This window comes from Triticum aestivum, chromosome 4D, assembly GCF_018294505.1.
Source record: "Triticum aestivum cultivar Chinese Spring chromosome 4D, IWGSC CS RefSeq v2.1, whole genome shotgun sequence".
NCBI classification, from domain to species: Eukaryota; Viridiplantae; Streptophyta; class Magnoliopsida; order Poales; family Poaceae; genus Triticum; species Triticum aestivum.
Window position 1 is genome coordinate 484168819 of NC_057805.1, and position 13915 is coordinate 484182733.

Here is a 13915-nt window from a genome sequence, read left to right on the forward strand (position 1 = left end):
CTTCCGTGGTGGCGCCGCCATTATAGGGTTTCCCTTTCCGGCGGAGTGGCATGCAGGCATTGTTTCTAGAGAGCTTCGCTGCCGGTTCGTCTTTGGGCGGGCGTGCAACATACGCTCCTTCATCCTCAGCTGTTCCATCGTCCAGACGGCCTAAAAGTTTCTTTCCCATCACTTAATCTTGTGTTTTGATGCAGAGGCTGGCGGTTTCAACCTCCTTTTCTAGAAAAAAAAAACTTAATCTTCCGTTGTTTCTGTTTGATGCAGAGGTCGCTTGAGAAGAGGCAATTTGGGGTGCTTTGACGCCGCTTCATCTAGGTTGTGCTGCTGTTTCATCTAGGTTCTGCCGCCACTCTGTCTGGCTCTTCAGTGCGGCCCTTCTTGCTTCGTCCCAATGGTGGGTCGGGCTGCTGAGCATTCCTGCTGCTCTCCCCTCTCCGTGCAAGTGCTTATGGGGCCTTTCCTTGTTGATTGCTATCATGTGCCAGAGGTGTGTTTAGGGATTTTATGTGTGGGGGCATTGAAGGCGTTTGTCTGCTCGCTAACTGTAGGAGGCAGGCGAAACTACAACAGATTGGCAGATTAGCGACTTGGCCCTCCGAGCAACAAAGTCAGCTCAGTTGGTTCATCTTTCTCGCTTATTGGTCAGATTCTGAATCCAGATTCAGCTATTTTGGTTCATATTCTATTGATTTGGTACGCACATCTACGTTGATGTATCAACTCTACTCCATAAATACGGATACAAAGTGTTTGATGGTAGTTTTCTTTGATAGTTTTGTGTTGTCATTGCTTCCAGTCACCAGTTTTTGAATTTAATGGTGAATACTTATCCATTAAATTACAAATTCCTTCAAGTGTTGCATTCTCTATGCAAAGATAAATGATGTCTGCCTGAGATTTGGATCTCTCTGATCTTAAATTATTTGGAATCGAGTAGTAAGTTATTTATCTACCAACTCTCCTACTGGAGTTAGCATATATTATTGTATAAATTTAACTATTTAAGAGCACATGAATTGTGCTGATGAAGAACTTAGGATAGAGGGAATGCAGAATTTACTAAAGTTTGAAGAAACTGCATGTTGGTTTCTTCTTTTTGTTGTTCTGAAATTGCTGCTCTTGTTGGATTGTTCTGTGTTGTACCTAAATCAAACTAAACAATTATTATATAATTCTATAGACCATATTCTTAATTTTGGGTCATGTCTAGGGCACTAGGAATCATTCCCATATATTTATAGTTTGGTACTCTTGAGCTGGTCCATGACAGTGCTTCTGTCATATATTACTCTTGTGGGTTACTATATTGGAAGGGGGGTTATTGTGAGGCAGAATCGAGGGGACTGGGAATTTCTACCAGTATTAAACTAAAAGATACTTCCTTTATTTTTCTTCTCATTGATCAGCTCTAGAGATGTATCGATGCACATACCCAAGGTAGTTTTCTAAAAATTACAGCATGGTTCGCTTTCATTGCTCTATGGGTATAACTTTTATAGATATGATCCCTGTTTTTTTTTTTTCAAAATTGCCGTGCTTTTGTATTCAGGTTGGAAACAGTAGAGCAGCAAGCCTGAGGTGTCTTCTTTTGTGATGCACATGTTCTCTGATTAAGCAAATGTCAAGTGGCCCTCTTGATGATGATGATGACTCCAGAAGGCTAGAAGGCTATGCACTGTTATTTTTTTTTCATACAAACTAGAGATTATTAGCATCATTGTATTCCAATTTCATGCTCGGTAATTTACACTAGCATTTGTAACGAATAGACAACCATTGTTTTCCCATTTTGATCTCGATGCACATGCCATTGTCTGATACTAAAACGCCAGGGAGAAACCGGCGCAGCAAAGCGCGCAATCTCTTCTAGTTCAGATTACTCCTAACGAAATTGATGAGCCACGGATGGCTAAAAGTGTCAGAACCTTCGTGTGTAAACATATACGGACGGTTTGGTAATCCGCGTTGCTCTTACTACTATTAGAACCAAAAATAAATAAAACTATAGTACATTTTGGTATAGCCACAATGGAGAGTAACATACACTAGTAACATACATATATCGCTAGACTATGTTACTACCTTCATAGTGTGGTATCATGCAAAGTTTCATTTATTAGGTTATAGACTCATACTATTGCATTGGGACATGTGATGTTACAGTAACTAGCTAAGGCTGGTCATAGTGGGAGTAACATAGGTAGTAAAGCAAAAAGGATGATGTGTCAAGTAATTAATGAGGAGAGAGGCAAATAGAGTAACATAATATGTTACCATCACATAGCGCTTTCCAATGCAAAATGAGTCTACAAAGCAATAAATGAAGATTTATATGTTATCACACTTATGTTAGTACCCACTATGAAGGTAGTAACATAGACTAGTAACATGTGCATGTCATTAGTCTAAGTTACTCCCCACTATGACTAGCCTAAGTCACTGAAACCATCCCTCTCCTCATTACAATTCATTGCCACATAAGCAAGTTTACTGAGTTGGACTCGATGTTACTGTTGAAATTATTCTCGCTGTGGCTAAGAGATATTTTATCATAGTTTATCACGAGAGCGTAGGAGTGGAATAGACTAGTCGTATGCTTAGTCGGCGAATGGCTGTATATATGCTCGATTAACGCAATGGAGCCATTATTACAGTGTGCATGGGATCTAATGACACTACAGGTCGAGGTCAACCCAAAGACTTAAGACACACTCTGGGGTATGAGAAAGCTCGGATTAAACTAAGCTCGCGCATTAAAGCGCGTTCAGAAACGAGATCACATCACGCTTCACTTGTACTAAATCTTCGGGTTGACCTCGAGTGCCATTAAGTCCCACGCACACATACTATACTAGTAGCTCCGAGGTCAGTGAGGGAGGATCAGTGACCACCATTATTCAGTAGAGCTGAGTGCTCAAGCCAGTACAAGAGCAGCCCGGCTGCGAGATGAAAAAGGCGAGGAGGAACGAGAGCGGCAAGAAGCTTGCGAGCAGAGCAGGAGCAAGGGCCATCGTGTGGCTTCTGCTTCCTATCCTCGTCTTCGTCCTGCTCAATGCCGATTACATGCCCCAGGTTCCCCGACGTAAGTCCTCTCGATTATAATCAAAACTCTTTTTCGAGTGTTCATCTGATCTATGTACGCGTGTGCGCTCTTCTTCGATTCATCTTCCCAAGAAGAAGAGTAGTACTGTTGGTCCATAGTAAGCTGTAACAACGATTCGACATATTTGTTGCAGCATGAGTATGTATGTATTGCCCATGAGCTTGATCATCTTCGATAAAATGCTTGAGTTTTTGGATTCACCAAGAATTAAACAACTGTTCAAAGTTGGGTCTACTGATTTTTTCCACATGCATGCACGCCAGCCAATGAATCAAATCAATCCCTTGCTTTGAAGTTGACAAGATCTCGATCCGGATCAACATTTTAGTGATACTTTTAAGGGCGCGTACGTCTCGAGACATCGGTTTTGATGTTCTCCGCAGCGCGTAGTTCGATGTCGGCAGCTTTACATGTAAAATCTACAGCTGAACATGAATTTCCTCCATGCATGGTTTGCAGTTACAGGGACCAGCGTTACCGAAGCTGCGGAGTATTTTCGACAATCGACTCATAAGGTTCCGTCTTCAGGTGAGCGGAGGGAAAGCGTATGCACTCTGGATTGTTAACGTGAAATCCATGCGATTAACTTCCCGCTACGTCCTCTTTCGCCATCACAGGTATAGAGGATACAATATGGCAGCAGCAGGAGCGACTACTACATGATGTAGCCAAGTTCAGAGCTGAGCATGGTACTCAATCTTTGACCGAGCTACAGTAGAGAATCTTGAGCTCTCTAAGTAAATCATCAATTGGCGCTAACAACAATGGTATATGGATCCTTCATTTAATTCAGATTCGGTCGTCGAAGCACCACCTTCTCGCGAATCCAGCCACGAGATGGCCGGCAAGCTTGTCGGTGCGGACAGAGGTAATTTTATTCTTTTGCCGACATAGGCAATTAATTGCCTTTTTCTCTGCAGAACGGAAGTTAAGTTAATTAGCTTGTCCAAAAGTCAAGTTTGGCTAAACGCGCAGTGCACCACACGTTCTATAATACTCGCTCCGTACCAAATTAATTGAAGTTCGTGTTTGATCATAAGCCAATTTTTTCTAGGTTTGACCAATTTTTGTAGTAAAAAAAATTAACATCTACAATGTCAAATTAGTTTTATTCTAAAATGCATTTTCATACTATATGTATATTTGATGTTACATATTAGTACATTTTCATACTATGGACTCTAAGAAATTTGACTTAGAATACAGCTTAATTGAACTTCATTAATTTGGAATGAAGTACTAGCATTGGCTACAGAATGCTTTACGTTTTGAGGTATGGAGTATGGGTTACAATGAAATAGAGCCTAGCTTTACGAAAGCTGATCTCAACCATTGTATAATCCAGGCAATTTAACTCCGCCACTACGTCCTCTTTCGCCGTCCCAGGTACAGAGAGTGCAATATGGCAGCAGCAGAGGCAGCTACTGCGTGAGGTGGCCGAGCTAAGAGCTGCGCACAAAGAACTACTACTTGAGGTAGCCAAGTTAAGAGCTGCGCATGGTACGCAACAAAACTCATTCTTTAACCGAGCTTGAGAAGCTTCAGTTCTCTAATGAAATCCTCGATTGATGCTAATAATAATAGTATATGCCCTGTGGTTGACCCTTCATTTAATTCAGATTTGGCCGTACGAGCACCACCTTCTCCCGCATCAACCGACGAGACGCCCGGCGAGGCCGTCGACGCACAACCTTCTCCCCCATCAAGCGATGAGACGCCCGGCGAGGCCGTCCATGCACAACCTTCTCCCGCATCAAGCAACCAGACACCCGGCGAGGCCGTCGAAGCACCACCTTCTCCCCCATCAAGCGACGAGACGCCGGTCGAGGCCGTAGAAGCACCACCTTTTCCCACATCAAATGAAGAGACGCTAGGCAAGGCCAATGATGCACCACCTTCTCCCGCATCAAATGACGAGACGCACAGCGGCGCCGTGGATGCACAACCTTCTCCCCCATCAAGTGACGAGACGCCCGGCCAAGCCGTTGAAGCACCACCTTCTCCCACATCAAGCGACGAGACCCCCGGCGGCGTCGTGGATTCCAAGAGAGGTAATTACTCCTTTTCTCTGGAGAACAGTTGTTAAGTTAGCTTTTTTTCAAAACTCAAGACTGACTAAATTAAATACTTCCTCCTTTCCATAATGTAAGACGTTTTTTGACACTACAGTAATGTCAAAAACCGTCCTTTATTATGGGACAGAGGGAGTAGCAAACAAACTAATGCTACTCCCTCCTTCCAAATACACAAGGCTTAATACATTTTTACGGTATCCTTCGAGGCTTTGACCATTGGTTAGAATAATAGTATATGACGATGTGTATGTTCAAAAAATATATCATTGAACAATAGTATATGATGTGTATGTTTAAAAAGGTATATCAACAAATTCATATGTGGAAGAAGTTTTTTTTACTAATGATATTTAATTTCATACATCTTATATATTATTAATTTTATCAATAATAAAAGAAAATCTAGAAAAATGTGTTAGCCTTTTTATGTTTGGACAGGCGGAGTAACACACACGGTATTAGTTGTACAGTACCAATATGAAGTATATACTCTCTCTGGAATAAAATAAAAGTCAGCCACCTGGATTTCAGGACTTCAATTTGATTAGTGAAAAATGTGTTGTATATGAAAAAAAATATTTTCAACATTCAATCATCCAATGAACTTTGTAAACATATGTTGTTTTGGCATATTTTACATGTTTTCGTAGTTAAATTAACGACCTAAATTCCCATGCGAAACTTATATTCCACCCGTAAAGAGCACTGTATAGTTAGGTGCTGCTCGTAAATGAAATAGTCTAACGGCAATAGAAAATTACCCAATAGTGACCAAAGAAAACTTAATAGAAGTTTCAAGCTAGTGTACTAATCACTAACTCTTGTCTGCAAGATACAGATGTGGCAGCACCAAGAAGCAAGTCAACTTGCGATTTCAGCGGTAAACGAATGGACATCTGCGCCATGGAAGGTGATCTCCGTATGCATGGCAAAGCCGCCACAGTGTATGTGGTCTCAGCGTCTGGCGACAGCTACCGGCCAGAGAACGGGATGGTGACGATCCACCCCTACCCGCGCAAGATGGAGACAGAGACGATGCAGACTATCAGGGAGGTGACCATCCGCTGGAATGACCCTCCAGGACCGGATGCGCCACGGTGCACGGTGACGCACGATGTCCCTGCGTTGGTCTTCTCCACCGGCGGCTACCTCAGCAACTTGTTCCACGCCATGACCGACGGCATCATCCCTCTCTTCAACACCGTGCGGGAGTACAACGGCCGCGTCCAGCTCGTGGTCACCGACTACAACCACGAGTGGGTTGACAAGTTCCGAGACATCCTCGCCGCGCTCTCCAACTACCCGGTCATCGACTTCGATGCCGACAACGAGGTACGTTGCTTCCCGTCGGTGCACGTCGGCACCGAGAGCCATAAGGAGCTAGGGATCATCCCTGCCCTCTCCCGCAAGGGCTACACTATGACGGACTTCCGGGACTTTCTCCGGTCGGTCTACTCGCTGAAGCGTGAGTGGTCGACCCCCGTAAACCGGGCCTCCGGCGACAGGCCTCGTCTCGCCATGATACTGCGGCGCAACTCGAGGACGTTCGCAAACGAGGCGGAGACCATCGCAGCAGCCACGGAGGTCGGATTCGAGGTGGTGCCGGCAGGGCCGGAGGCCATGAGCGACATGGCCCGGTTCGCGGAGGTGATGAACTCGTGCGACGTGATGGTGGGCGTGCATGGTGCTGGGCTCGCCAACATGGTGTTCCTCCCTCGCAACGCCACGGTGCTGCAGGTCGTCCCGTGGGGCGACCTGAGCTGGGCGTCCTTCAGTGCCTTCGGCGCGCCGACGGCTGACATGGGGCTCCGGTACGTCAAGTACGAGGCCACCGCCGAGGAGACGACGCTCAAGTATGTATACCCGAGGGACCACGCCGTCTTCACCGACGTCCCCTCCATAAACAAGCAAGGGTACAGTATGACGTGGCGGATCTTCCTCAACGGTCAGAACATCACCCTCGACATCGACCGCTTCAGAGGGGTGCTGCAGCAAATCTACCAGAGTACTATAATGGCCGATCCAGTCGTGGAAGCACTACCTCCTCCCAACGAGATGCCCAGCGAGGCCGTCGATGCGAACAAAGGTAACTAATAACCTTTTCTGTGCAGAACTTGTGAGGCTCAGTTAGCTTGTTCGAAAGTCAAAATCTGAATAAATTGAATATTGCAATCTGTTGCAGATCTCAAAAACGAGGAGAACGGGGGAGCAGATGGTTCTTTGATAAAACCAGGTACGTACAAAGTATGTTGCATATTCAAGCGCTGGGTATTTGCATTCGTATTTGGTTGGGCCACTCTGGCTAGCAAGGAGAAAACATATAATTGTTGGCGATAATAGAGTTTGGTAGCAAACTAACTTACAATACTAACAGACTTACTCGAAAATATAACTAATAAATATTGTGTGCATGATGCAGATGTGCCGGCACCAAGAAGCAAGTCAAGTTGCGACTTCCGCAATGAACGCATGGACGTCTGCGCCATGGAAGGCGATGTCCGTATGCACGGCAAAGACGCCACCGTGTACGTGGTCTCAGCGTCCGACGACAGCTATCGGCCAGAGAACGGGGTGTTGATGATCCACCCTTACACACGCAAGTGGGAGCCACAAACCATGCAGACTGTCCGGGAGGTGATCATCCGCTGGAGCGACCCACCGGGACCAGAAGAGCCACGGTGCACGGTGACACATGACGTCCCCGCGGTGGTCTTCTCCTCCGGCGGCTACCTCGCCAACTTCTTCCATGCCATGACTGATGGCATCATCCCTTTGTTCAACACTGCGCGGGAGTACAATGGCCGCGTCCAGCTCGTGGCCACCGACTACGACCCCAAGTGGATTGGTAAGTTCCGGAATATCCTCGGCGCGCTCTCCAACTACCCGGTCATCGACTTCGACGCCGACGATGAGGTGCGTTGCTTCCCGTCGGTGCGCGTCGGCACCGAGAGCCATAAGGAGCTAGGGATCATCCCTGCTCTATCCCGCAAGGGCTACACGATGACGGACTTCCGAGAGTTTCTCCGGTCGGCCTACTCGCTAAAGCGTGAGTGGTCGACCCCCGTAAACCGGGCCGCAGGCGACAGGCCTCGTCTCGTCATGCTGCTGCGACGCAGGTCGAGGGAGTTCGCAAATGAGGCGGAGGCCATCGCAACTGCTACGGAGGTTGGCTTCGAGGTGGTCCCTGCGGGGCCGGAGGTCGTGAGCGACATGGCCCAGTTCGCGGAGGTGGTGAACTCGTGCGACGTGATCATGGGCGTGCATGGCGCAGGGCTCACCAACCTGGTGTTCCTCCCGCGCAATGGCACGGTGCTGCAGGTCGTCCCGTGGGGCGACATGAGGTGGGCGTCCTTCAGTGCCTTCGGCGCTCCGACCGCCGACATGGGGCTCCGGTACGTCGAGTACGAGGCGACCGCCGAGGAGACGACGCTCAAGTACGTATACCCGAGGGACCACGCCGTCTTCACCGACCCCCGCTCCATACAGAAGCAGGGGTTCGGTGTGGCTTGGGGGACCTTCTTCAACGGCCAGAATGTCACCCTCGACATCAACCGCTTCAGAGGGGTCTTGCAGCAAATCTACCATGATAGTGTGTTGCCCGATCCTTCGCTTGATTCAGCTCCGGTCGTGGAAGCACCACCCTCTCCCGGATCAAGCGACGCCGTCGATGCGAACAGAGGTAATCAACTACCGTTTCTCTGCAGAACGGAGGTTCAGTTAGCTTGTTCAAAAGTCAAGTCTGACTAAATTGAATTTCTGTTGCAGATCTCGGGAATGAAAAAGGGCTCCAAGCCATGAACGGGGGAGTAGATGGTTCTTCGATAAAATCAGGTACGTGCAAAGTATAGTGCATATTCAAGCGCTATGTATTCACATTCGTAATTTTGTTGAGGCAACGAGTTTCGCGATATATACTAGAATTTGGTAGCAAACGAACTAATACTAACAGACATTGCGTTGGTTGTACATACAGTAGCAACATATAGAGTATATAAAAAGCATCAGGGAGCTTGGAATTTTTGCTAGCGAAAATACATTTTCTACATCATAAAAAATTTGGAAAAAAATACACATATAGTATGAAATTTATGAACATATATGTTCATATGTGATGTACACACAAAAAACAAATATATAGATCACCCGCAAAAAAAGACAAATATATTAGATAAAATTGGTTAAATCTTTGTTACATTTTGTGCCATAATTTTGTCTTCTTTTTGTAGCCTTCCAATAATCATATATTATTTAATAAAATTTTACACAAACTTAGAGAACATGTGTACGTAGTTGTAGAAAAAAACGATATTTTTTGTAAATTTTAAATATATTTTGATTTTTGTTTTGAAAAACGGCACCCTAGAGCCAGTCCTATAAAACGCCGTTCTCGTGTAACAAGGAGCTGCCAATGATGAAATAATCCAACTGCAATTGAAATTTTCCCAAGATTGACAAAAGAAAACCTAAAGCGAAGTTTCTGACTAGAACTAATTAAGACTATTGTTCCTCAAAGAAAAAACTAATAGCTATTGTGTGCTGATACAGATGTGGCAGCACCAAGAAGCAAGTCAAGTTGCGACTTTCGCAGTGAGCGGATGGACACTTGCGCCATGGAAGGCGACGTCCGTATGCACGGCAAAGCCGCCAGTGTGTATGTGGTCTCAGCGTCTGATGACAGTTACCGACCTGAGAGCGGGACGGTGACGATCCACCCGTACACGCGCAAGTGGGAGCCACAGACTATGCAGACTGTTAGGGAGGTGACCATCCGATGGAGTGCCCCACCGGGGCCGGATCCGCCAGGGTGCACGGTGACGCACGACGTCCCCGCGGTGATTTTCTCCTCCGGTGGCTACCTCGCCAACTTCTTCCACGCCATGACCGACGGCATCATCCCTCTTTTCAACACTGCGCGGGAGTACGAAGGCCGCGTCCAGCTCGTGGCCACCGACTACGACTCGAAATGGCTTGGCAAGTTCAAGGATATCCTCGCCGCACTCTCCATCTACCCCGTCATCGACTTCGACGCTGACGACGAGGTCCGTTGCTTCCCGTCAGTGCGCGTCGGCACCGAGAGCCATAAGGAACTAGGGATCATCCCAGCTCTGTCCCGCAAGGGCTACACAATGACCGACTTCCGGGACTTTCTCCGGTCAGCCTACTCATTGAAGCGTGAGTGGGCGACCCCCGTAAACATAACCTCCGGCGACAGGCCTCGTCTCGTCATGGTGTCGCGGCGCAGGTCGAGGGAGATCGCCAACGAGGCGGAGGCCGTCGCAACTGCCACGGAGGTTGGCTTTGAGGTGGTCCCTGCGGGGCCGGAGGTCGTGAGCGACATGGCCCGGTTCGCGGAGGTGGTGAACTCATGCGACGTGATATTGGGTGTGCACGGCGCCGGGCTCACCAACCTGGTGTTCCTCCCGCGCAACGGCACGGTGATGCAGATCGTCCCGTGGGGGGACATGAGGTGGGCGTCCTTTAGTGCCTTCGGAGCGCCGACGGCTGACATGGGGCTCCGGTACGTCGAGTACGAGGCCACCGCCGAGGAGACGACGCTCAAGTACATATACCCAAGGAACCACACCGTTTTCACCGACCCCCGCTCCATACAAAGGCAGGGGTTCGGTGTGGCTTGGGAGACTTTCTTCAACGGCCAGAACGTCACCCTCGACATTGACCGCTTCAGAGGGGTGATGCAGCAAATCTACCAGTCTGCTACCATTACATAGCTGGATTACGGCCGATGTTAAGCGCATCAATGTGATTTTTTTGTTTTTGCTGCTTCGTTTCTGGAGTACTCTTCAAGTGAAGCTTATCGATAGTCATATCAATCATGTGTAAATTAATTAGCTGAGGGTAAAGCACAAGCTTCATTATGAATGCACATTTTGGGCCAATTCGTCCATTATTTTTTTATTTTGAATTTTTAATTCGTCCATTATATATACAACGCCAGGTATCTCGCCAAAGTCCCTTTCTAGCGATGCCGGTACAGTAGGTCTCTATGCCTGAGCAGCCCCGAAGATTTATTTACTCTGTTCCTCTAGATTTTACTGCTTTTTGCTGCAAAACTGAGCAAGAATTAATCTAGTTGCACAACGGATGAATCAAAGCAAAAGGATCATTGATCCTCTTGTCTGTAAAACAAATATCATTTCTACTCCTCCAAATAGTTCAGAACAGAACACCTTTCGCAAAAAAAAAAAAAAAGGGTTCAGAACACAGCAGCAATTCCGACAGAGTCGGAGACCAAAGATTTATAATTATGTGGAAAACTCCTGAGCCAAATCCCAAAATATTGTTTTAGGTTAACAGGCACCGTTCTTAGATTAAAATTACATTGCAGCAAATTCGAAATGATCCTAGCCACAAAAAAATAAAATAAAAAGTGATCCACGATTTCATCAAAGCAAAAGGGTCATTGATCCTCTTATATGTAAAACAAATATCATTTCTACTCCTCCAAATAGTTCAGAACACGACAGCAATTCCGACAGAGTCAAAGACCAAAGATTTAGAATTATGTAGAAAAATCCTGAGCCAGATCCCAAAATATTGTTTTAGGGTAACAGGCACCGTTCTTAGATTAAAAGCACATTGCAGCAAGCTCCAAATGATCTTAGCCACAAAACAAATAAAAAAAATGATCCACGGTTTCATCATTTCCAAATTAGCCGACAAAAAGACATCCGTCGGCCCACGGCAACGGTCGCACGTGAGGGAAGAAATTCCAAATGAAACTATTACATTTTGTAAAATAACAAAATGCTGCCCACGAATTTGCGCGGGCCACCATCCTAGTTTCGAAAAAGGATGCTTCCTTAAATGTTGACTTGGCTCAGAAGGAAGATTCAGAAGAGTTTACTGTTTGAGATGGAGTGCCGTGCTGGTTGATGGAGCAAGATATGCATCTCCTCAAAAAAAACATACACTATCCATCCGGGAGCTTCCCTAAAAAATAAATGTACACCGGTTCAAAAAAAAACGTACACTGTCAATCCCTTCTTTCCACTTCACCATGGATCTGCATCTCCTCTCCCCTGAATCACTCGCCAGAGAGCAGCTCCCTCCGCCGTGGTGACCTTTCAAGCTTTCACAGAAATGGGGCGGATTTCTCCACCTCCCGTCCAGTCTCGTTGCGCCAGCGTCGACGTTAGTGAGCAGGGGAGGCGACCGGTGTGAGAGGAGGAAGAGCACAGGGGTTGCGCGTCAGAACGGCTCTCTCGCTCCCCTCCCCGGAGACTCATGCAGAAGCGAAGGGATAAAGGGAATGCGCGCCGGAGCGGGAGGTGACGCAACCGACTCATGTCTATTATGGGTAAGACTGATGCTTCTCCGTCCTCCCACATCGTTGATCCACAACGTTTTGCACCGATTTAAGAGTGTTTTCCTCAGCAGGGCTATCGGCAAGTAGCAATAGAGTAGAGATAGAGTACACGGTCTAAGGCTGAAGGGGTGCGGGTAGAGGGGGGAGCTATGTCGTATGGGAAGCTATGCCTTTTAGGAAAAATGCCAAAAAGAAGGGAGAGAAGTGGCGACTCTCGATAGGAAGAGAGAAAATGAGCCGTGACAACTGACAAATTGGCCCTGTGAGAGCATCTACAACCGCAACATGTAAATTTGACCCTTAAACATCAGCGAATGCCCTCGTGGATAGTGACCTGGCGGGCCTCAAATTTTACCATTTGCAAACACAAAATCTATTTTCAAAATAGCTAAGACATGCAAACACATGCACGTCGATGTTGCGGACGTTGGGCCGGCGGGGCTGTCAAAAAACACCGAATAATAAATTGTTCATACTAGAATTTTCACATTTTTATTGGGTCGGCGGCTTTCGGATGTTTAGTCCCACCTTGCCGCGTGAGGAGCTAGTCGACTGGCTTAAATAGCCAAGTCGTCTAGAAGCGATAAACTTCAGTCATCACACTAGTGCAGAACCGGGCTTTAGCGCCGGTTCGTAAGGGCCTTTAGTGCCGGTTCCACAACCGGCACTAAAGAGTGGGGACTAAAGCCCCTCCCCCCTTTACTACCGGTTCATCACGAACCGGCGCTAAAGTGCCACCACGTGGCACGAGCCAGGCCCGGGTGCGGGTAGACCATTAGTACCGGTTGGTAACACCAACCGGTACTAAATGTTTGGGGGGTTTTTGGTTTTATTTTTTATTTTTTCATTAATTTTATGTTTTTCATTTAATTTTTTTTGTTTGCTGGTATTTTACGATACTACATATTGTACACGTTATGCATATATATAAATAAATTTTCTCGTAGAACCATATATATATATATATATATATATATATATATATATATGTATATATATATATATATCATCGAATGTCTCACAACCACCATTAATTATTCACACATACACATGTATATATATATATATAATTCTCCTACATGTTGCCTTGGTGCCTTCGGAGCACGATGACAAGTGGTTCATGGGGGCGGTAGCGGGTAATAGTATATTCTCCTTTGGGATCTATGACCTGGTCGAGCAAAAATCCCGCTATTTCCTCTTGAAGTGCTAGTATGCGTTCCGTTGGTAGGAGTTGCTCCCGCACCTCTCTGAACTGTTAAGAAGGAGATCAATATGCATGTGTATTAGTTGTGTGACTAGATATCGATAATGGTGTAAAAATTTGTGAATAATGAACGTACCCAGTCCTGTCTTTGAGATCTGCTCCTTTCGGACGCCATCATGCGAATGTTCTCGCAAATGTAGTATGCA

The 13915-nt window shown here is 46.4% G+C and overlaps 1 protein-coding gene across 1 annotated transcript; it reads left to right on the forward strand.

Annotated features, from left to right (window-relative positions):
- Positions 1 to 2871: 2871 nt before the first annotated feature.
- Positions 2872 to 11075, forward strand: LOC123098859 (uncharacterized). The gene is made up of 11 exons (XM_044520937.1): positions 2872 to 3082; positions 3563 to 3631; positions 3721 to 3792; positions 3897 to 3971; positions 4490 to 4603; positions 4723 to 5154; positions 6017 to 7264; positions 7361 to 7411; positions 7598 to 8857; positions 8944 to 9009; positions 9724 to 11075. The coding sequence occupies exons 1-11, from the start codon at positions 2947 to 2949 to the stop codon at positions 10905 to 10907; spliced, it is 4707 nt and encodes a 1568-aa protein (XP_044376872.1). The 5' UTR covers positions 2872 to 2946; the 3' UTR covers positions 10908 to 11075.
- Positions 11076 to 13915: the final 2840 nt, after the last annotated feature.

Coding starts and splice junctions, on each gene's coding strand:
- LOC123098859 (XM_044520937.1), top strand. CDS start 2,947: ATGAAAAAGGCGAGGAGGAACGAGAGCGGCAAGAAGCTTGCGAGCAGA. Junction 5,155..6,016: donor CGTCGTGGATTCCAAGAGAG/GTAATTACTCCT, acceptor TGCAAGATACAG/ATGTGGCAGCACCAAGAAGC. Junction 8,858..8,943: donor CGCCGTCGATGCGAACAGAG/GTAATCAACTAC, acceptor TTTCTGTTGCAG/ATCTCGGGAATGAAAAAGGG.